Below are 23130 nucleotides of genomic sequence, written 5' to 3' on the forward strand. Positions count from 1 at the left end.
TAGAATGGGTGCGGACTGCAGACAAGCAGGGGCACCGCAGAGGCTCAGACCACGGACGCCGGTGTGTGGGTCAGGGGACAGGCCGGGGCTGGTGCTCCCCAGACCTGGACTCACTTCCCGACTGCGCTGACTTGCTACTTGATACAAGACAAGCCGCCTGCCGTTCTCTGACTTCAGCTTCCTGAACCGTAAAATGAATTCTTAACCAGACCTTGCTGGGCATAACCTAGCGGGGGACACAGGGCGGTCTAGGAGGGATACAGGTTTTTCCGTTACCAAGATGTTCACAGGGCACCGAATGCCTCTAAAAGTCCTTCTCAGAAAAAGTGGGCTTGGGCTTCCCTGGTGGCACAGTGGTTTAGAGTCCGCCTGCTGATGCAGGGGACACGGGTTCGTGCCCCGGTCCGGGAGGATCCCACATGCCACAGAGCAGCTGGGCCCGTGAGCCATGGCCGCTGAGCCTGCGCGTCCGGAGCCTGTGCTCCACAACGGGAGAGGCCGCAACAGTGAGAGGCCTGCGTACTGCAAAAAAAAAAAAAAAAAGAAAAAGTGGTCTTATTCTGACTGTCACAGTGAAGCCGAGTTCTCTGATTCCAAAACAAAAACAAAAAAGGGCAGGAAGTATTACGAGATTGAGATTCAAAGCACTAGCTGACCTCTCTTTGTCTTTCCAGTTTTAAGGCAATGTCTTCTCCACGTATAAATGTCAGGAAAAGGAAGCTCTAAAGAAGCAGGATTCCCTAAGGAAACCTGTGCACTTTCCTGATTCCTTTCCAAACCTAACTATGCCTTTACTGATGTTTAACCGCAAGGGGCTGCATCTTTTTAGAAAAGACAAAACAGTAAGAAATCTTACTAACATGGATCCATGCTATGTGGCTGCCTTATAGGTAAAACAGCCTTAAATGAAAAATGTTTTGAGCGTTTACTGACTAGACTCCTTTGGACAAGGTCTACAAAAGCTAGTAGGCTGGATTCTACCCTTTGCTAAAGCTCAAGACTCTACAAGATCACTTTCCTTCACGTAAAGAATTTATATAATACATACAGAGTCTTGCAACACACAAGTCACCATACAGGATCTCCCTTAACTTGGCCAGGAGAGAAAGCTATACTACGCAGAACACGATTATTCATGGTTTGGGGTATTAAAAGAAAAAAAGACGGTAATGCCCAAACATAGAGTGAGATGACGTACGTAAACATTGTATGTCCGTTTCTATATGCCTTCTTTTCACGAAGAACAGTCACCATATCTTTGCCCTAAAAATTAACTGGTGTTGGCATGCAGTAGGCATTCCATATACCTTTCTTAAGTAAATGAAAGAAATGTTCTATCAAAAGCAGAGTGAAGTCCAGTAGAATTAAATGTGATCCTAAGGTTATAAACCAACAATATATTAATAGGATGGACTGAAAAAGTACCAGAAATAAATCATTCCATAAACATTTATCAAGCATCTCCTGGGCCCCAGAGATACAAAAATCATCTTGTCCAAATTGAAAGGTACTCCCCCTCCAAATCTCTCAACATCTTCTACCCAAATCCCTTTATACTGGTTTGTTGTTCTAAGAAATGGTCCTGATTCTCCCCATCCTGTTGGCCCTATGCCTCTATTAACTCTGTGCCCCCGGAACTCCAGGTAGCAGATTGCCCCACGATCTGTAGATGCCTCTACTTCCTTGCTAGAGATAAAAATCAGCTCTTCTCTGAGGTCCCTGCCTCCCTGCAGCCCCTCATGAAAATTATTCACCTCCCATTCCCTCGGGGCTGGGGACGGTGCCCCCCCCCACCCCCAAACATCACTCTTCTGGCCCCAGACAGAAGCTCACTGTTGTTTGAGTTGATGCCACAGCTGTATCACCTCCCACCCTTCTTCCTGAACAGCAGTCTGTGTGCCGGGAGTTTAAGGCTCATGAAGAGAAGTGGCAGGTGATGAAGTGGAAATGTACAGTGAGGTCATCCCAGTAAGGTACCAGGTTAAGGAAGAAAAATTTTGCGCTGGAGATAACTGGGTTATTGCTCTGGGTAGTTTAAAATTCATTACCTCTTTTAACATAAGGATGGTAAATAATCAGACCTTTCCTTTAGAAAAACAAATCTGGCAAAACTATGGTGAAAGTGGTGTGGGCAGGGGAAACGAGCCAGCGGGTTGTTGCCAAAGGCTATGTGAGTGACCGTGCCAGTCTGTACCAGTACTGGGGGACGGGACTGGAGAGATAAGATGGAAAGAGAGACATTTAAGAAGGTCCACCAGAGAGACTTGGTGATTCACTGGATGTGGGGATGGGGGTGGGATGTGAAGGAGAATCAATTAAAGATAACTCCAAGGTTTCTAGTTTGGGGGACTGGAGGGATGCTAACACCAGTCAGAGAATTAGAAGGGTGCAGGGAAGTGGCGATACAGCGAGGCTAGTTTTGACAAAGGCAACTTAGGTAATCGGCAGGCAGTTGGAAATGTACATAAAGCTGACGATGAAGCAACGCTCCCGAACTATTCCCATAGTAGCAGTAGCTACTATTACTACTAGTGGTAGCTGGCCTTCTAGACTAAGTCAGACCCTGGGGTTCACCAACAATTCAGGGGGTGGAAGGTCATTGTATTCGGAGATACCAGATTTCCTATTAATCTAACAACGCAGAGAGCTCAAAATCCTCATTTCAACATTAAAAGAGCTATCACCTCATTTGTGTCCAAGCTGGGGAAGTGAGGCCACCTATTCCTCCTGGACTCCCCGTCCCCGTGGCAGGCAGCGGTCACAGCGCTCAGAACCGCGTCATCTCCAGCTCCCCACGTGCCCTGACCCACCTTCAAGTCCATCCCCAGGGTGCCACTGGGTAACTCACCTCTACCTAAGGCCCAACAGGCACTTAAAGCACGGAGGGACAGTCACCACTGCATCCAGTATGGGTCGACTCTTACTATGGTCTCATGTCCGGTTTTTGGTTTGTTTGTTGGTTGGTTGGTTTTTTGGGGCCTCGGGGCTTGTGGGATCTCAGTTCCCTGACCAGGGATTGAATCCGGGCCACGGCAGTGAAAGCCTGGAATCCTAACCACTAGGCCACCAGGGAACTCCCATCATGTCCAGGTTTTGCGCTCTTTTAAAGAGCCTGTTGAGAAACTTGAGGAGAGCGTGCAAAAGTCAACGAAAAAGATGAAAGGAACAAGGAAAGGTTAAAGAAGTCGGGTCGTTTCTCTGAGAGATAAATGGCTATTGAGTGACTTAATTATCTTCAAATACACTACGAGTTATTACTGACATTGTTCTTTTTGTTTTTGTTTGTTTTTGTTTTTGTTTTTTGCGGTACGCGGGCCTCTCCCGTTGCGGAGCACAGGCTCCGGACGTGCAGGCTCAGCGGCCATGGCTCACGGGCCCAGCCGCTCCGCGGCATGTGGGGTCCTTCCGGACCGGGGCACGAACCCGTGTCCCCTGCATCGGCAGGCGGACTCTCAACCACTGCGCCACCAGGGAAGCCCGACATCTTTCACGAGGAAAAAGTAGACTCAAATTGTAGCTTCCAGGGAGGAAGCTGGGCGACATTATGGTCTAAAGAGCTGACCCTTCCAGTTCTAGAAACAGAGGAGGGACATCTGAGAAGATGTGCAGGAGTGACAGTAAGAACTCTTTCTGTTTGGGAGGTTGAAGAAGTTCTGGAAACAGTGGTGATGGCTGTGTGTCACTGTGGATATACGTTTAAAAAAAAAAAAAAAGCTTTAAAACTCCTTGCATTTTCCAGGTAATGATATGTTAAATAGAAAAAAGCTGAGTTTATCAGTGAGAAATACTAAGATGACCAGGATTTATACTGAACGCTGCAAATAACTCCTCTCAAACACGAGTAGAAGTTGGCATGGAGCCACGTTGCAGAAAAGGCTGAACTACAACCTGTCAAATGACAGCAGTGAGAGAAACAGCAGGAAAAAGGAGGCAGGGTCCATCAGGCCCAGGCCATGGCTCTCTTCACCACATGGCTTGACAGGTGAGCCAAAGAGGCAGGCATCTGGGGCACACTCTGCGCTCTGAGCAGACCTGGGGTTGGCATCCTCACTCCAAACCCGTGTTGGCTTGCAGATGCCAGCAGGGTCACAACTGGCCGTCCCCAGGGACTACAGCCATGTTTACCAGGGACACGCAAGCCTGGGGTTCTAACTCGGCAAGAACGGTCTGAGAAGCCCTACAGAACAGAGCGGTGGTCACCAAGTGAGCCCTTCCCTCCCCAGCAATCTGAAGTGGAAGCCCCCAAAATAAAGAGGAAGCAAGCTCTACTGAAGAGAATGTGCCGGAACCCGCCGTCCTGAAACAGCCCTTGGAGTCCATTCAACGACACAACGGGGTCTAAACGCCACTGAGAAAAGCTCCGAACAGGAGGCGTTAGCCCCCCTGCGTGCTGCCACGTGCTGGAGGACCCTCCCGTTCAGCTGAAGTTTTAGGTGGAAAATAATTAGGCAGCTCAGCACGTACATGGCGTTTTCACTGAAAGGACAACGAGGTTCCTTTCAAATCTATTTAGATAATACCAGTTTCGTTCATCCATTCAATAAATATTTACCGTACTACTACTAAATATGAGATACTGTGGGAGCAGAGTAAGAAAAAGAAAAAAAAAAACAAGATACGGTCTCTCCCCTGCAGGAGTTTACAGCCTAGCACGGGACCCAAATGGATGCACAATGATTCTAAGGACCCAGGGCCTCTCTCCTAACACGTGGGCAGGCGCACCCAGCAAGCGCTACCCACAGCCAGGGCGGGAGGCCAGAGCTCTTTTTAATCAAGGCTGAGGAGGTGACGCCAGGACAGGTCCCAAGACAGAATGCCATGGGTCCAGGCTGGAAAACAGGCCTTCAAAGCAGAAAGGGAAAGAAGGGCTTAAGACGGGTGAGAAGGGCCAGCGGAGCAGAGAAAGGCCAGGAAATGAATCAAAATGGACTGTCACACTGCTTCTCAAACGTGTCCCTCAGAGAACATCTACAGAGGAGAATAAACTATGAGAAGAAGAGAGTGCTATGATACCACTACAACTCCCCAACCAGTTCAGAGAGTTTATCTACTTTCCTCTCCCCCAGGTGTTCTTATAACATGGAAAACTTTGATTTTACAATAAATACAACATGGCCTCCCAATACAACGTTCCTTCATCAGACATGGACTGTAATTCCAGCCACATTAAGTGGGTAGGTCAGAAGCCACCACTTCAAGTAATGTTCAGGAATACTCAAGCCAAAGAGCTAAAATCCCAAATACACGGGAGAGGCCTTATAAGTCAATGAAGGAAAGGACACGTACTAACAATGGAAAATGGGCACAGGATGTGAACGTGCATTTCACACGAGAAATAAATAGTTCAAATCTCTTAAGGTCCCTAATTATTAATGTAATGAAAGTTAAATAATGTGAAATTCTTTATCTATTAATTTGGCAAAAACTATAGATTCCTAAAGCCCATTTTGGGTGAAGGTGTAGGGTTACGGTCCCCTCTCATAGGCTGTTGTTGGGGGATCTTTTTGGAGGGAATTCGGCAATTCCATTCACAGCCATTTATCCTACAGAAATATTCAGACAAGTACCCATGACACAAGTACAAGGACATTCACAGTAGCATCATTTTACTAGGGAGACACTGGGAACCACCCAGACATCAATCAGTGAGCATTAGATAAGTGAATTATGGCATATCAGTACAATGAGATTACAGTATATCTTTACATGTCTGTAAAGAATGAAATGGACCTTTTCTAGTCATTTGGAAGTAAGTGAAGGATAAACTAGAAACTCCACGACGTCTGAGACCATGATTACTTCCTCCACCACTGGATAATCAGGGCCTAACTACATGGCTCAAATTAGACACTCAACCTGTGTGGAACAGATGGAGATTTGGTTAAGCAAAACAAAAGTTACAAAACGTTATACAGGATGATTCAATTTTCCTTTTTATAACACACACACGTGTACTTTTTACACACACATGTTGTTAACAGTGGTTATCGGGACTTCCCTGGTGCCGCAGTGGATAATACTCTGCGCTCCCAATGCAGGGTTTGATCCTTAGTCAGGGAACTAAATCCCACGTGCATGCCGCAACTAAGAGTTCACATGCCACAACTAAGAAACCCGTGTGCCACAACTAAGGAGCTGGTGAGCCACAACTAAAGGAGCCCTGGAGCCGCAACTAAGACCTGGTGCAACCAAAAAAAAAAAAAAAAACTGGTTATCGCTGGAGAGTGTGACTGGGACAGGATTTTTTTTTTTTTTTTTTTTTTGCGGTATGCGGGCCTCTCACTGCTGTGGCCTCTCCCATTGCGGAGCACAGGCTCTGGACGCGCAAGCTCAGTGGCCATGGCTCACGGGCCTAGCCGCTCTGCGGCATGTGGGATCTTCCCAGACCGGGGCATGAGCCCGTGTCCCCCGCATCGGCAGGCGGACTCTCAACCACTGCGCCACCAGGGAAGCCCTGGGACAGGATTTTTTACTTTATACCTTGTTTTCAACTTTATATGTTAAAACTTTCAAAGCGGTTTTGGAATGAATATGTATTACTTTTTTGTAAGAAAAAAATAATCTGGAAGAATTATGTACCATCTTCTCCCTGTGGGAATGTAAAGCTGGGGTATAAGGCAACTGGTAGAGGCAGCTTTGGACATAAAAACATCTTCTCTAAGTCACCCAGGGAAGATGAAGCTGGGCAGGAAGGGGAAGTAGGTGGCCAGAGACAGCAGCAAAAGAAGGTCAAGGAAGGAGGGGCCTGGGTGGGGCGTATTTTGCAACCCCTGGGATATAGGCCTAAGATGACATTCTTTTGAAGCTCATTACAAGCCATGTATTTTTTAAAGGAATTTGGACGTACTTAGGTGGCAAAGTGTTAAAGCTACCATTTATGGAGCACTTACTATGTATCAGGCCCTCTGGCGAGCATGCTGCCTACGCTTAGTCCTGATCACAAAGCTAAGAGGTTCGGATGTTATGAATACATCTTACCCAGGAGAAAACAGAGACTCTGAGTTTAGAAATTAGAGACCCACCACACTCCAAGGTCCATGAGCCTCACTGCTCTATTAAGATGCTCGGGAAACTAACTAGCTGGATGGCAGGAAGGGCTCCATCCACAAAACAGTCCCTCTGCGTGGCACCCAGGAAGCTGTTGTGACCCGCGCTGGGCGCTGTTTGAAGTAGTCAGCACCTTAACCCCCTACTTATCTTAATACACATAGTGGAAACAATGAAACCTTTGGACCAAGCTATGTTTATGGAGTCCAACTTAGTTGTACTGTTTCAAACTAAAAGAAGAAGGCTCAGACATGTCCTATAAATTCAAAACATGGTTCATGTGAGTCCTGTTGGTTCTACAAAAGCCAAATATTTTAACTTGGAAAAAGGAGAATAAGAATTTTTTTGTGTTCATGGTTCTGTGAAGCATAAAGCAAAAGTCTTCGAAGGCTGACAGTACACACAGGAAAAATATAACAAGATTGTAGATCAAGGGCTGCTTCCATTTTCCTAGAGTAGCATAACCAAAATCTTGCCTTCATTCAATATGAGAGAAAATGTTCGTAATTTACTGTCTGGAAAGAGACAATCCTTTTCAATATAATCTGAAATCTTGACCCTCTGCTCTACTGTACAGAAAACTCAAAGAGGATGCTAGTACAGAAGTACACATCCCCCCTCCTGACTGAGATGTTAATTCACATATTTACACCGTGGGTCAGTTAAGGATGAACAAGATTAAGGACTGGCGGTATTATATTTCTTCAGTCATTTAAAGTTTTAAAAATATTCCAACTTAAATACACATGCTGTCATACAGTTTCATCTTCAATGTAAATAATGTTAATGATGATGAAAACGGATCACATTCACAGCACCTTTCTCTTCCAAGAATCTCAAGAAACTCTGATGACTTTGGGCCCAAAGGCACCTGGAGGTTGGCAGTGGTCGCCTTCCCTGAGTGAGGCCAAGGGGAAATCTCCAGGGGTGAGGCAACCACAGCTTAAATCAGAGGCTTCCAAACTTTCTTGATTGTGATTCACAGCAAGAAAACCAAAGTTTCACAAATTTATCCTTCCCGCACGCAAGACACTCTGATATTTTCTATTTCTCTTCTTCTTGTTCCTGTTGGTGACAATCCACTAAACTGACTTGACCACGCACTTACAGGTCACGGCCACTGCCTTAAATGCCAAGTTTCCCGGGGCCTTTCCGCACACTTCCTGGATCCCCCAGCCTCTCTCTGGTTCCAGCGACCATCTGTCTGTGGGAGCCCCGATCCCACTTCGGGGCTCCAGGCCACATATCCAATTGCCCACTGGACGGCTCCACTTGCACATTTCAAGAGCAACCTTAAAATCGCATCCAAAAATGTATTTTATGATGACTATCCCCGAGCCTTAATAAATAGCACCAACCCGCTGTCCAAGCCAGAAACCTGGGCCTCATTACCCATCCCTCCCCTCTCACAGCCAATTAATCACCGAGTCCTGCTTATTATAACTTCTAGATTGCTCTTCAGTCCTTCCACTCGCCTCCCATTACCACCTGATGGGGCTACGGCCAAAAGCCCTCAGCACTGCTCCCCGCCCAGACACGTCCATCCTGAAGCCAGGGTGATCTTTCAGAAATGCAAACCGCATCACGTCGTGGCCTGCCTCGGTGGGATGCCGGCCACCTGGGGATGGGGGCCAGCGCTCGCGCTGGGGGCTCGTCCAGCCTTGGCTACTGCCACGTCTCGCCTTGTTCTAGATGGCGGCTCTGGGGTCTGACACACAGTAGAATCACCTGGACAACTGTGACAAAATACCAGCGCCCAGGCCTCACTTCAGGACAATTAAATCCGAATCCCATTAGCGACTGTCCTGGATGGCCAGAGGGCTCCCTGCGTCAGCTCTAAGCAAGGTCTTCAGCTCTCGGGGCCCTGTCATTTCCTGGCTGACTCACAGCCTCGGCCCCATCCCCATACTTACTCTTCAGGTCTTTCTCTGCTTAAATGTCCTCTTCTCAAGGGTCACATCCCTTAACTCCCCAGGTGAGGTCCCCTGGTTCTGTGTTCCTGTCACACCCTAGCGGGCTCTCAAATCTCCTAGCCTGGCACCAGGGGCTGCTCAATAAAGACCTACCGATGTATACAGGAATGGGTTAATTCTAGTATCAGCTATGCTGGGACGCTACTGTTGAGGAAAGCTGGGGGAAAAGAAACCCCAAAACACTACTGATGTACAAGGTGTCAAGCAACATCTGTGGCATCTGTGACGGAAGCCCTCCCTGTTTCCGTGGGGCGTGGGGTTTGCAAGATGAGGCCACTTGGTGCCTAGAGTCAATGGTGTCTTTTAGGCAAGCTCTCCCAAGGGAACGCGTCTCATCCGCAGCGCCTTCCTAGTTTATCGAAGACGACAGACAGGGCACCGTTTCCCCCATTTCACAAAGGATAGGACTGAGTTACCCAAAACGACCAAAGGGAACCAGAGGAAGATGGATTAGGTCTGGGCCCCTCACGGCTGCACTGCTCCGGCTTTCAGGGCGGAGTTAAACAGCTCACAGGGCTGGCTGGAGCCCCCATTCCCGCAGCAAGCGCTGCTCCACCGTATTTCACATGCTGCTTATTAAGGTGCCCATTAAAGCCTTGCTGGTAATTGAAAAAATTATATACGCGTGAGGAGGGTGAGTTAATGTTCACAGAAGAACCTTTACTTTTGCACCTCCTGACTTCTTCCTTTCAAGATGTGCCTTAGGGCTTCCCTGGTGGCGCAGTGGTTGAGAGTCCGCCTGCCGATTCTGGGGACGTGTGTTCGTGCCCCGGTCCGGGAAGATCCCACATGCCGCGGAGCGGCTGGGCCCGTGAGCCATGGCCGCTGAGCCTGCGCGTCCGGAGCCTGTGCTCCGCAACGGGAGAGGCCACAACAGTGAGAGGCCCGCGTACCGCAAAAAAAAAAAGATGTGCCTTAACCTTGCGTTTCTGTGGGGTTCTCTATACTTTATGTGTGGGTGTCAAGTCACATTTGAGATGTAATTCCTTTAGCCATACAAGCAACTTCGTAGGCTATTATGTTGCATCAACTTTTTCTATAAAAATAGATTGTTCAGGATATTATTCCTGGAACAGAAAAAAATTCTTGGAATTACGGAGTAACTTATGTGCCATACCACTGTTCCAAGAACACATTACTTATTTTATCATGACAAAGTCGAGTCATTAATCTTCTGGCTTCCATTTCAACAATGAGAAATTCTGTGAGGTGCACAGCAGACACCTGCATTACATTTCAGTTCAACTTTATATCATCCATAAACATCTCTGTTTTGGACACCTCGTCCAAACAAATGCTCACAGAATACTCTATGTAGCATTCAATTTTATGAAACTGTAAAAGTCCCTTGCTGTTAATTACAGAGACAAACGTCTCATCACACATTTGGTTACCAGATAGCATAATCATTAACCTTTCAGATATAAAATTTGATTTCCAAGTTAAAAAAAAAAAAAGATTGTAAAACCCTTGGAATTCAAACAACACAGTATATATTTGTACATGCTCAGAAAAAAATACAATACCAAGAAAACAATTTTATGGATTCTTATTTACAAGGATACCGATTGTCTGGAATCTCGAAAGAAAATCTGTCTAAACTTCTTAATGGTTTTAAAATATATGATCAAATATGCCGGCAAGAAGCTGTCCTTTGTGCGGAAAGGAGGCACAGTAACCTGACCTTGAATGGAATGTGCCCTTTGATCTCTCTCTTCTGGGGATGGTGATGCAGCTGAATTGGTCCATCACAGCCTCTGTCATTTGTTATCCCCCTTCATACGGGCATCTGAGAGAGAACGGCGAGGGAAGGGCATCCAGTCTATGGCAATGCAATAGTTTTTCTCCACTCAAAGCTAAAGGACCCCACACCCCTGGCCTGCTAAGGACCACGCTCTGGCTCGCATGTGCTGGGGGCAGTCCTGATCATCACAATGACTGGGTGAGATGCTCCCGACCTGCCAACATCCAGAGGGTGAGATCTAGACCTCCTTCCACGCACAGGACCGTCCTGCCCAAGAAAACCGTCTTGGCCCAACACACTGTCCCACTCCGATCAGCTAATAACTGGCGGCAAACTACATTTTAACATGTCTTCACATGGTCCTCATTCATTTATCCAAAATTCGCGATCGAGAGTCTACTTGGTGCCAGGTATTGTGCACTGGGAACACAGGAAGCTTGAAGTCTCGCCCTGCAGGAATTCAAGCTGAGACTCAAGGGGTCAACAGAGGATCTCACGGGCAAGGCAGTTAGTAGAGGTGGTTGTAGGCAGGGAGCAGCAGGGCAGATGCCAAGCCCACGGCATTGCAATATTCCAGGGGCACCTTCACACCGTGTAGCTTAAGCCTGCGAGGCCCTGGGGGCGGGGGCTGGGATACACACAAGGGCGTCCTATTCCCAAGTTAAACTTTAAAAGGGGGGCCTGGGGACTTCCCTGGCGGTCCAGTGGTTAAGACTCCTCACTTCCACTGCAGGGGGCGCAGGTTCGATCCCTGGTCCAGGAACTAAGATCCCACAAGTCGTGTGGCTCGGCCAAAAATAAAGAAAGAAATAAAAGGGGGCCTGCTGTTAACCTAGTAAGAAAGGGGGAAAAAATGTGTAATGAAAAGTAGCTGTTCCATCGTCAGTGTTGGTGTATGTTACTCCTGCCATGTGAGGTCCAGGTAGCTACTAAGGAGGATGTGTAGATTTTCGCCTCGTGCAGCCAGGATAGGAGCTGGGAGGTACAAGAGGTGAATGATAAAGCTTCAAGATGGCTGATCTCGCTACTTTATTTTTAATTTGAAATCGGGCTCCTGGCACACTCGCCAAGCATCCTTGGATGTTTGTGACGTGACCAGTGTGGTGCTGGGAGATGGGGACACAGAGATGACCGTGAGGGAGTTTCCAACCCGGGGGGGGCGAGACAGAAGTAAACTGGCAGTGCCTTCGCTTTGGTAGAGATGCTGTGGAAGGAGAGGGGAGGGGGAAATCAGAGAAGACTGCCTGGAGGAAGTCAACTTGGAGCCTTTAGGGATAAGACAGCCAAGCAAAGCGAAGGGAGCATGGTGCAGGTGTGGGGTTGTCAGCAGAGGAGGTGGTCCGTGCAGCCACCAAGGCGAAGAGGTAAAGAGGGGAAGTGAGGCCGCTGCAGGAATGGGAAGTGGTTTGGTGGGAAGGGCAGTGTCAGGAATAAGCTTGAGGCAGGCAGGTGGCAGCTCGTGCAGGGTCTTATCTGTCATCTGGGTCCTAATCTGAAAGCCACAGACAACCGGAGGTTCAGGCAAGGGGGCGACTCTCCAGGGGCCCTCTGTGCGCCCCCTGCCTCAGTCACCATAGGTCCTGGCATGCATCCTGCTACTGCACTAACATTCCTTCCCAGGTAGTGTTCTCTCCAATAATCTGTTACTTTCAAGAATAACAGACTTGTTGCATAAACGTCCTAGATCTATTTTCAACTTTGAGATGCAAAACACACTGTTCCCGGAGTCTTTCTTTCACCTCATGGATGGCCGGGCTCTTTTCCTCCAAAAGGAAACATCCACATTCCCATGGGAACCAGGGAAGCTAAATTGTTAAGACATCTTCTTAGATTCTGTCCCTCACGAAGATTTCTTTGTTTCAGCGATGCGGTCGTGATCGTTACTGGAAAAGCCAACTCTCACAACCCATCACACGTTTCACTTGTACGGCGGTTGCTGACCCACACCGAGCTCTTATGAGAAACAGAAAGACAGGTGCGTGCAGTTGTGCGATGGGGTTGGGGCAGGGTTCCCAAACGGGCCATTCACCAAGGTCTGCTGTTACTTAATGCATGGATTTTCTTAAATCCAGGTAGGAAAACTTACTGCAGGTGGAGAACCAGACAATCAGTTCTAAACATGGGCTTATAAACAGGACAGGACACCCTTCAGCCCCTTTATAAAGGTGTGCCAAAATCACAGCGGAGTACGGAGCCAGCAGAACATAGGTTATTTTTCAGTTTGGGTCTGCAACATGCCGCTGCTTTCATATGCGAGCTCCTCTCCTTTTTGGTCTTTTCTAGATTTGAAAAAAATATTATATTTTGACTTGTCTCTCACCCATCAACAACAGAAATCCCCAATTTCTACGCTAGCTTAGTACATGACCAAAGCTTCTTCAGTTAAATGAGGCATATCTTTGGTTCGCTAACTGTCTCTAAAATCTCAAGACGGTAGTATATTTTATTTATTTATTTATTTATTTTTGGCTGAGTTGGGTCTTTGTTGCTGTGCGCCGGCTTTCTCTAGTTGCGTCGAGCGAGGGCTACTCTTTGCTGTGGTGCACGGGCTTCTCATTGCAGTGGCTGCTCTTGTTGCGGAGCACCGGCTCTAGGCGTGCGGGCTTCAGTAGTTGAGGCACGGGGGCTCAGTAGTTGTGGCTCGCAGGCTCTAGAGCGCAGGCTCAGTAGTCGTGGCACACGGGCTTAGTTGCTCCGCGTCATGTGGGATCTTCCCGGACCAGGGATTGAACCCCTGTCCCCTGCATTGGCAGGCGGATTCTTAACCACTGCGCCACCAGGGAAGCCCACGGTAGGATATTTTAAAGCAAATCTTCAGAGTCCTACGCAACCGTATCCAGTATACTCATGCAATGAGATAACGCAGATTTGAGTACCGATAATTTGGGTACCTACTGTGATCAAACAAAATGCTGTGCTAAGTGGTCTAAAGGATTCAAGACAGAATCCAGGTCCCACTTGCTCTGTGATCCTCCAATGTACATGAGGAGAGATGGGGCAAAAATGACCACAATTCAACGTGGGAAGTGTTTGGGGTGACCTGGAGCACAGCAAAGGCACGTACAAAAATGAGCAACTACTAGGCAGTCCATGGTAAGTGCCACAGGAGAGTGGTGTTCCTATTTAGTGCTGAGGTGTCCAAGAAGAAAGCGTAACCTCTAAGTCAGAAGAGAAGGGAGAAGGGGATAAAAATAAGAATACAGCATTTTCTAGTTTGAAAGAGTGTTTCACCGTATAGGATGTCCTGCATGCTGTCAGGGCATCTGATGAGGGGCTCAGGACCACCATCAGTATTGCATTATGGAAGATAAAGGAAACCCTCCAGAGTCTTGTCCGAGGTGTGCCGAACTGTTAACCTGAGACTGAAGCTGGGGTTTTCCGACCTTGGTGGATGTTAAACAAACCTTAGTTCCTTTCTTCCTAAATGGGTCCCGGGCTTCCCCGCGTCCAAGCCTCTGGCCGCCCCCTTTCCTTCTACCTGTGGTGGGGCCCCCTTTCTCACCTGGAAGTCCTACTTTGCTGGGGGTGGGCAATTGGGTTCCAGGGAGGTAAGTTATATCAAAGTCGAAGATGGTGATGCAGATTAGGGGCAGACTGTGGATACTCAAGACTCAGTTAAGGGATTTCACCTTGACCCTAGAATCCATGAGAAGGCACTTAAGTCTCTGAGCAGGGGAGAGAATAATGAATTACATACTAAGATCAGCTCGTGTGGGCAGAAGGGGACGGGGAGGACAGGCCGCTCTGGCTTAAGGAAAAGAGGACAGAACTAGAGGTCAAAGCACCCGATTTAAAGCGGGGCCAGCTACTAATTCCTGTGTGATCTCAGGCAGGTCACTGTCATCTCTGAGCTCAGCTTCCCATTTGTCTAAGGGACATAACACCTACCTCACGGTGTGGTTATGATATTAACTCAGTGATTAATGGAAGTATGAGACAGGCCTAGCAGCAAAAGCTCCAGAACTTCAGGCAATAAAGTAAGTGCTCTCCAAGGACAACTAAGTCTGCACCCACAGCTACAGAAGCACATGTACTTATGTGCACTTACACTGAAAGAAGCCATCAGTGTTTAGGTCTCCTCAAGAGGCTCTCAAATCGGACTTTGCTTGCTCTTGTTTTTGAAGCCATTTTTGGACCCACGGTAGAACCAGGTATACTTTCAGTGCCACAGGAATTCTCGGAAACCATCTGGACAAGAGGCTTTTACACAGGGATGAGGGCACCCTGACAGTTCTGCAGAGGCTAGCAGAGGAGGGTAGGACATGGGACAAGGTGCTCTGGGCTTCTTCCGCATGCTCCTGGCTGCCCCACTCCCCTTCCACTTCTGTACATATTGGGGTCCCAGCCAGGAGTTCATTTGAACGAGCCTTTCCCGTGGTTAAGGGCATGGTTTTGGAGACAGACAGACCCTGGTTTGTATCCTGGTTCTGTCACTGAGTTGCTTTGTGAAATCCTCAAATTCCTCGTCTGTGAAGTGGAAATAATAATATCTTTTATGGGACAAATAATGGGGTAACAAAGTTCTTAGCATGGGGACTCCCGGGGAGGTCCAGTAGTTAGGACTCGGTGCTTTCACTGCCGCCGTGGCCCCCGGTTCAATCCCTGACCAGGGAACTAAGATCCCGCAAGCCGTGCAGTGTGGCCAAAAAAACCAAAAAAACAAAGTTCTTAGCATGGTACCTGACACACAGCAAACTCGATGAATGACACCTACTCTTGTTGGCTGCATTTCCAACCCAAAGAGAATTTCGAGACTCTGGGGACCCTGGTAGAGGCCACTGTCATCAAGAAAGCCATTGAAAAGAGATTCAAAATATCAGAGACCTACACCCTGCTCACTTGGCTTGGCGGCTGCGCCCTGAGCTTCATCTTCTGACAGTTGTGTCACAGACTTTATTAAAAAGAACAACTAGCTAGACCAGGGCCCGACACATAATTGGAGTGCAGTAAATATCTGAGTGAATAAATGGACCAGACACCTGAAAAACAGACATGTTTATCTATTACAATAGTAAATCTAGAACAAAATCCAAATATAAAAGATTTTATGAAATGTTTGTATTATAGTTATGAATAGTAAGTTCATTGTCTCATTAAAACACTTCCTAAAAGTGCCTTGCTGCCGGCCGAGGCCTCTCCGATGATCCTTGGGATTTGCCTGGCTCAACCAGGCGGAGGCAAAAGATCTTTGGATAGGAGACCTGGGTTTACTCCAGGTTCTGCTACTTATGAGCAAGTCACTTGAGCTTCAGTTTCTTCCTCTGGGGAATGGGAACAACAACACCGCCCAGGCTACCGCACGGGTCCACCGTAAAGTCATGGGACGACAGGTGCGCCAGCGCTGTCCAAACTACAAAGTGCACCTGGCACTTAAAGTCTGATGACAGTGATGCTCAGCCCTCTGCCGAGACTCACATCACCCCTCCCACCTGGAATCTTCTCCAACTCCCCTCTGCCTACCCAAATCCTCCCCTAGTTCGAGATCTCCCCCTTCCAGAGCTTTCCACCCGACCCTGAATGTGATCCTTCCCTCCTAGCTCTGCTTTTGCTCATTGCCCTGAAGGTTCACGTTTGTGATTTATCATGTACACACGCTGTGCGTGCTATGGGGTGTTTCCAGCTCAGGTGGACCTGCGTGGGGTCCCGGCTATGGCGCTTGTCCCCTGGGAGACCTGTGGCAGCCCACCTGACACCTCTCAGTCTCATCTACAAAACAGGGATGGTGATAACTCTCATAGATTTGCTCTGAGGAGTAAATGAGATCCTTCACGTCAAGTACTGGACTCAATGCTGGGCACAGAGCAAGCACTCAGACAACCGCAGCTGTTATGGGTGACTGAATTCCGCTCCTTCACTGGGTCCTGAACTTGTCCTATCACCCCAACTGGATTTTAATCCTTGAGAGCAGGGTCCCTGTCCTATCCAGTTCTCTGGTTTCCCCTGACCCCACTGCCACTCTAGAAAAGTGCTGAGTTCGTCATATCTTCTCAGAAAAACACCTGTTGAATTGATCAAAACGAATTAAGTTGTTTTTCTCCAAAATAGTGACCCAATCTTTACAGTGGCCCATCACGGCCAACCTGACAAAGCCGATGTCCACAGGGTAAAGTAACCTCTTCTGATCCTGTTATCAAGTGTGAGGAATGCCCAAAGCGCTCAGCCAAGCCATTCACACCATTGGGCCATCCTACCTCGCTGGATATGCAGCATACATGAATCAACAGCCTGAAAATATTCTGAGGAAACTGATTTGAGGCGGGAACCTCTGCCAGATTCTGCAGCGTTCTCTTCCCCTGAGACATGAACTGCAATCTTATAGGCGCAGATAGTATCAAAGATGACACATATGTACGTTTGCACACAGAAAATCCCATGCAGCATCCCGAGGGCCATGTGTGAGGAACGCGTTCTAGGTGAAACAGTTCTGCTATTTTGCTAACAAACTCCCTTGGATGTCACAGACCTCACGCAGAATTCTACGCCATAATGAGTTATATTATGGGTAGACTCAAGCCATTTACGAAACAAACATGATTTACATTTGCGAATAAAAGTCCACTTTATTACACTGTCAACAACAGAATTCTGATTCTCATATGCTATCAGTAACTATTCTCAGTTACTCTAGAAATCGGGTTTGTGGCATCGTTTGCTCTTCCACTTTTTTTCTTTTCCAAACTGACACGAAGATCACAAAAGAGAAATGTTCTTTGGGAACCATATCACACTTTTCCCAGAATGAGCAGAAGACTGAGAATAACCCAGGCATTTTTATGCTGGTCCATCTTTTGTCCCTTGATGTCAAAGGCCTCCCTGACCAACAACTGAGAAACTTATCCCAAGCCTGGCCTTTCACTGATGTTCTCTTATCTTCCTGGACTCGAGCTAGGAAAAACGAAGCCAGCCCTGCCCCGTGGAGAGTTTACCTTTTACCGAATTCCGAGCGCTAGCATCTTCCTGCTCTGCATCTTTTGCTCTCTCGTACCCAGAATCCACCTACTGTATTCGCGCCCTACTGTAAACGGCGCCCTCACCGTTTTCCAAGTAGGGAGCAGAAAGGGGGGGGGGAAAGCCTGCTTTGTTGGAGATGAACGAAACCAAGGATATGATGTTCTTTTTTATGATAAATGTACATTTTTCTACTAATAGGCAAGTTCTTCATTTCAAATGGTTAGATTGGGTGGTGCTTTGATATATAGAATTTCCAACCGATCGAGTTTAGGGAACTGAAAATACAGGATTCTGAGTAAGCTGAAGGAACTGAAGAGAGTACAATCCAGGAATATCCTCCTGCTGGGTCTTAGCGTTTCGCTCGACTGTGAACGTTTGGGGTTCTAGACCTCTGAAAAGTAAACAGGTGCTAAGGACAGTGCTGGCCTCAGTCATGCTCTCTGCCTGGATGGAAAGATTCGCGTGACTCTGGTGCTCACTTGTGGAAGAAATGCCATTATTTCCCTCCTCTTTTACCTCTACTCATTATCTGTTTGACTTCTTGGTCCTTTGCAACCCACCCTTTCTCTTCCTCAAAGCAAAAGAGTGAGAACGCCCCACTGCCTGGCTTCCTCGTTGTTTTCATTGGCAGTACGTTGGGTCTGAGCACACATCCTGCTTCCTTAAGACCTATCAACTCTCCCCAGAGATATGGCCATTCTGGCCCTTGCTTTCAATGGCTCTTGCCACGTGTTGTTTCCTCGTGTGCGGCACCCGGCTCTCACCCTGCCCCTGGGGCTCGAGGAGGTATTGGGGATGGGCAAGGTGAGGGCCGAGCACCATGATGTACCCTCCACTCCAACCTCACGGGTACTTCATTCTTCGTGGCAAAATCCTAAATCGTTTAATTTTGGGCTCATGGTCTGCAAATAACAAACTGCACAGGCAAGGCCCCATCAGGTACAGTATGTGCACCAAAAGCCACACTTGGAGAGAGGGGCATCATCTTGGGGGACCTACTTATCCATCACGCAGCTACTCCTGTCAGATGGCCTCCAAGATGCTGCTTGGCTCTGCTTGGCCCTGGGGTAAGCTGGGAAGGAGGGTGGGGAGAGCAAAGTGTCGCTCTTCTCTCTGACCACCGATGCTGGTGGGAAATGAAAACAGAGCCAGACAGATGAGAAGTGGCTCCGTGATCGCTAGTCCTATCAAGAGGTGGTTCGGCGGACAATCACAATTTTCTCTTCCTTCCGCTTTTCGGCTGGAGAGTTAATTTAATTTTGCCGTGGCAGGATTAGCAACCAGGCCACAGAGGTGAAGGGACATTATCGTCAGACAGCGTATTAATCCTCTATCCCACCCAAGGCAGAGGCAGAACCAAACAAATAGCAGCTTCTTGGAAATTGAATTTCTGTTACCCAGATGTCAAAGATGTAATACCCCAATTCCACGAACTACAGCCGGTGAAGCGTGCCAGTGAATATGCAACGTAAATGGGGCGAACGCAGAGCCACAGAACTGCACGGTCAGCATCTGGCTCTGGGTGTGAGTGATAATTAGCACTGTGTGTAGACACTAATAAACATTTATGTCTGAAATTACAACTTTTAGCAATGTTAATAAGGGATATATTGGCAATCCGTAAAATAAAGGGTCTTGAAAAGAATGTCAGACATTAAGCAATGGCAGACATGTCCCATTCTGGCACAATCTTTTTTTTTTTTTTTTTCCCCTTCTCTCTAATTGCAAATGGCCATGCTGTCTTGCTGAGAAATTCATTGACATGAGAACCTACCTAAAAAAATGGGTTGTGTCTCTTTGGCCTTCCCATTAACATCGGTGCTGAATTCTGAGATCTTACAGACCTCATGGTGATAATCTGGGGTGAGAAGACAACGAAAAATTAGAATTCTAATGACCTACAAGATGTGAATCAGCAAGAAAGGCTAGCATCTCATTATATATAGTAGGTATAAGCTATACTTTAATTTATAAATATAATTTTCGAGAACTCAGTTAATCACAGAATTTGTAGTCATTGGTCATCCCTACAACTTTGCTTACTCTGGAGAAGTACACAGACTTGACATTATTACTTTGACTTTAGAAAACGGCTCTGCTTTATCACACAGTTTTCTCAGGAAATGTGGCCCACAGATGCCAGTTACATACGAGGCTTCTTTTCTTCCAAATGACAAGTATGTTTACAAGGAATAGAAAGAAGCTTGCCCAATCAGAGGCCAGGGGAAGATGCCAAATTTATCTCTACAACCCATTTTCATGAGTAGATGAATAGTATGCTTTAGAGTTACCCGGTACTCTCAGTTTACCCAGAAAAACCCCAGGCTTTGAGCAGCTTACAGGCAAGCCCACGTGAAAAATACTGAGTTGTTATTTCAAGTATAGTATAATTTGGATAAGAAAGTGAGTCTTGCATTCAGCTATTGCACTTTAATATGCAACCGTTTACGTTCTAAAAATGCACCTGCAGAGCAGAGAGAAAAATCAGACCCATAATTTTTTTTTAAGAAAAGGAAAAAAACAAACTTGCTATGTCAGTCAAACTTTAAGACACAGTATTTTACAAGCTTCTCTATAGAGGCTACTGTGCTTTGGCAGTTGTCTGTTTCTAAAAAGTAGGATCGCTTAGGTAAGAAACTAGACTAGGTCCCTTGTTAACAGCGATTCCCTTTTTGGGGCCTTAGACCTCCCAGGACAAGGTCTAAAAAACTCCTCTCACTTTTAAGATAAAGTAGTAGGTTTCCTGAGGTCATAAATAAGAAAGTAGCCTACATTCCAGAATGAATCAGATAGACCAACAGGCCAGTCAAATATGGAGGGACTTTTAAAGTACAAATGACTGAGCAATCAACACTGCTGGGGGAACAAAATGTTCGTAGAGACAAGGAAAAGCCAAATATTTTGAATACGTAAAACTACTTCAGGCTTTTTTCATTAAACAGTATCCGAACTCAACAGGAGGAAACAGGGGTAGATCTCCAAAATGTCTATAATCAAACCATTTTCAGAGTAACCCAAAGCAGGCTTTACTGAATCTGCATCATAGTTAGCTCAGCTTAGCTGGAAATTGCAATCGCCCTCTAATTTTCATCAGCTTACATGGGACTTCTCCAGGTTGGTAACACAATCGCCTTGCTCTCTGCTCTGATGCCCATGCTAGATAAAACAACAGAGGACCAAAGTGGACAGGTTCTCTGGTTTGGTTCTGACTTCAAGCTGATTCAAAGGCGATACTTAAACAGGAGCATTCTAAACTCAATATTGGGACTTGTGACATGATGGGGAGAAAAAAGTCACCTGCCTCTAAGGTAACACAATGCATTTTGATTTTTTTTTTTTACATCTGCCCTTAAGTTCTCATCGTTTTTCGAAGTCACATCAGGAAAAACAGAGACTCTTAACAAGTCACTGACCACAGGCAGGACTATTCAACTTTCCCCTCGCCTGATGAAATAACCCAAGCCCAGAGACTGCGGTGTACACCTGTTAAATCGTCAGGGGTCGGCTGGATTTTTTTTTTTTTTTAATAATACTTACCTGACGGATAAGTGATCTATTCCAAAACACCTTTCCAGGCCAAATAACGTACCCAGAAAAGATGCTGAATGTCAACAATTCTTATTTGGGCTTGGACACCTAATGAGCGTCTTTCTCCATCTTCCAAACGCCACCAGCACCTTTCTTCCTCCTCTTTGGGGGTTGGAAAACACACCGACCCCCAACCCACCACAAGCACTGGTCCGGGTTGGTGTTCGCACCGCCTGATGGAGAGGCGTCCTCCCCCACCCCGCCGCCGAGCCACAGGAGTGGAATACCAAAGAAGGCTCTCCGCGCCCCAAGTGTCATTGTTTGTTAATTTCCTGATGTGCCCTCCGACTTGTTTACGCGGAATCACATCCTGCCTCCCCCCGGCACAACTTTCCTCGCCGCCCTGCGGCCGCAGCCCCCCCTCGGGAGGGGACCGGGGGGTCCCGGGAGCCCCGGCCCCGCGGGAGTTAGCTGCGCGGCCCGGGCGACGGGCAAGGGGCCGGGGGCTGTTTACGCGGCGCCAAGTCCTCGCTCCGCCGCCCGCACGCCCCCCGCCCGGCCCGGCCCGGCCAGCCGCTTACCTCGGCTCACCAGTTTGAAGCTCTGGGATTTCCTGCTCCGCTTCCTCTCCGAGAACTCCATGGTGCGGCGGGCAGGCGGGCGGGCGGGCAGGGCAGGGGCTGCGGCCGGGAGCGGCCAGCGGCCGGGCGGAGGGACGGAGGGAGCGGCGGCCGAGGCGGCGGCGGCGGCGGCGGCGGCGCTGGCTCTTGTCACCCGGCAGCGGGAGCGCGGGGACCTAGGTCCGTCTCTTGGATCCGCAGGGGGGAGGCACAGGCAAGGGAAAAACCACTCGAGCCCGCCGGGGGCTGCGGCCGGCGGGGCCCGGCGGGAGGCGCTCTCTCGGGAGAAGTTGCCCCCTCCTGGCCGCCGCTCAGCGCGCCCCCCGACCCCGGCTCATCCCCGCTGCCGGGCGAGAAGCCGCCGTAGCCGAACTTTCCGTTGGGGAGCGAGTAGTTGGGGGCGGGGAGGGCGGGCCGGGGCTGCCGGCGCCCTGGGCGCTCGCCGCGGGTCGGCCTGGGCGCAGCTCCGGACGCGGCGGCGGCGGCGGCGGCGACGGCAGCGGCGAGCGCGGCCCCGGGGACGCGGCGGGCGGGCTGAGGGCGGCGGCGGCGGCGGCGGCGGCGGCGGCGGCGGCGGCGGCGGCGGCGGCGGCGGCGGCGGGGTGCCAGCCGGGTCGGGGCGCTGACCGCCCCCGCGGGAGGAGGGGCGCCGGGAGGAGGCGGCGCCGCCGGGACCCCGGGGCCACCTGCTGGCGGAGCGCGGCTGCCGCCATCCCCGGGGACCCGGGCCGCCGCCACCCACCGGCCTGGCCTCGAGGAGGAGCCGGAGGCCGCGGCGCGGCGCTTTCGGCCCGGCCGGCCGGCCCTCCGGTCCCCCCAGGACCGAGGGCCCTACCCGGTGCGGGGGTCCGGACGCCGGCGCCGCGGGGGTCGGCGAGTCGGGGCGCGGCTGCCCGGGGGGCCCGGCTCCGGGGCCCGAGCTCGCCTGCGTCTCCTCGCCGCTCCCCGGGGCCGATCTCGTTCTCAACAGCCCTGGGTGTCGGGGACCCTCCTGGCCAGCCCACTCCTCGCCTTGGGATTCCGGGTGTGCGAGGGCCAGACTCACTGGTTTCAGGCAAGTTTTAGGGGGGAAAAAAAAATCAACCGAAACCCAAAAACTTACCCATCTGCGCTCTGCAAGGAAAAGAGATTCTAGAATTGACTGATGAGCCGAGTATGGAAAAGAGTGAGCTTCAGTTCTCTACCCCAATACGAGGAGGGCTGTAGGAAGATCGGGAGTTACGTTCAAGGAGAGAACTTGAAATGGGGGCTTTGGGGAGGGTGGAAG

General features: G+C 48.9%; 1 protein-coding gene across 1 annotated transcript in view; it reads right to left on the reverse strand.

Annotated features, from left to right (window-relative positions):
• The window catches only part of BEND7 (BEN domain containing 7), a 75456-nt gene extending 53571 nt beyond the window's left edge, over positions 1-21885 (reverse strand). Inside the window, exons 1-2 of the mRNA XM_065871825.1 lie at positions 21825-21885; positions 19490-19573 (exon numbers count right to left, since the gene is read on the reverse strand). Coding sequence (XP_065727897.1) covers positions 19490-19573; positions 21825-21885 — 145 coding nt within the window. The remainder of the gene's footprint in view (positions 1-19489; positions 19574-21824) is intronic.
• Positions 21886-23130: the final 1245 nt, after the last annotated feature.

This window comes from Phocoena phocoena, chromosome 2, assembly GCF_963924675.1.
Source record: "Phocoena phocoena chromosome 2, mPhoPho1.1, whole genome shotgun sequence".
NCBI lineage: Eukaryota > Metazoa > Chordata > Mammalia > Artiodactyla > Phocoenidae > Phocoena > Phocoena phocoena.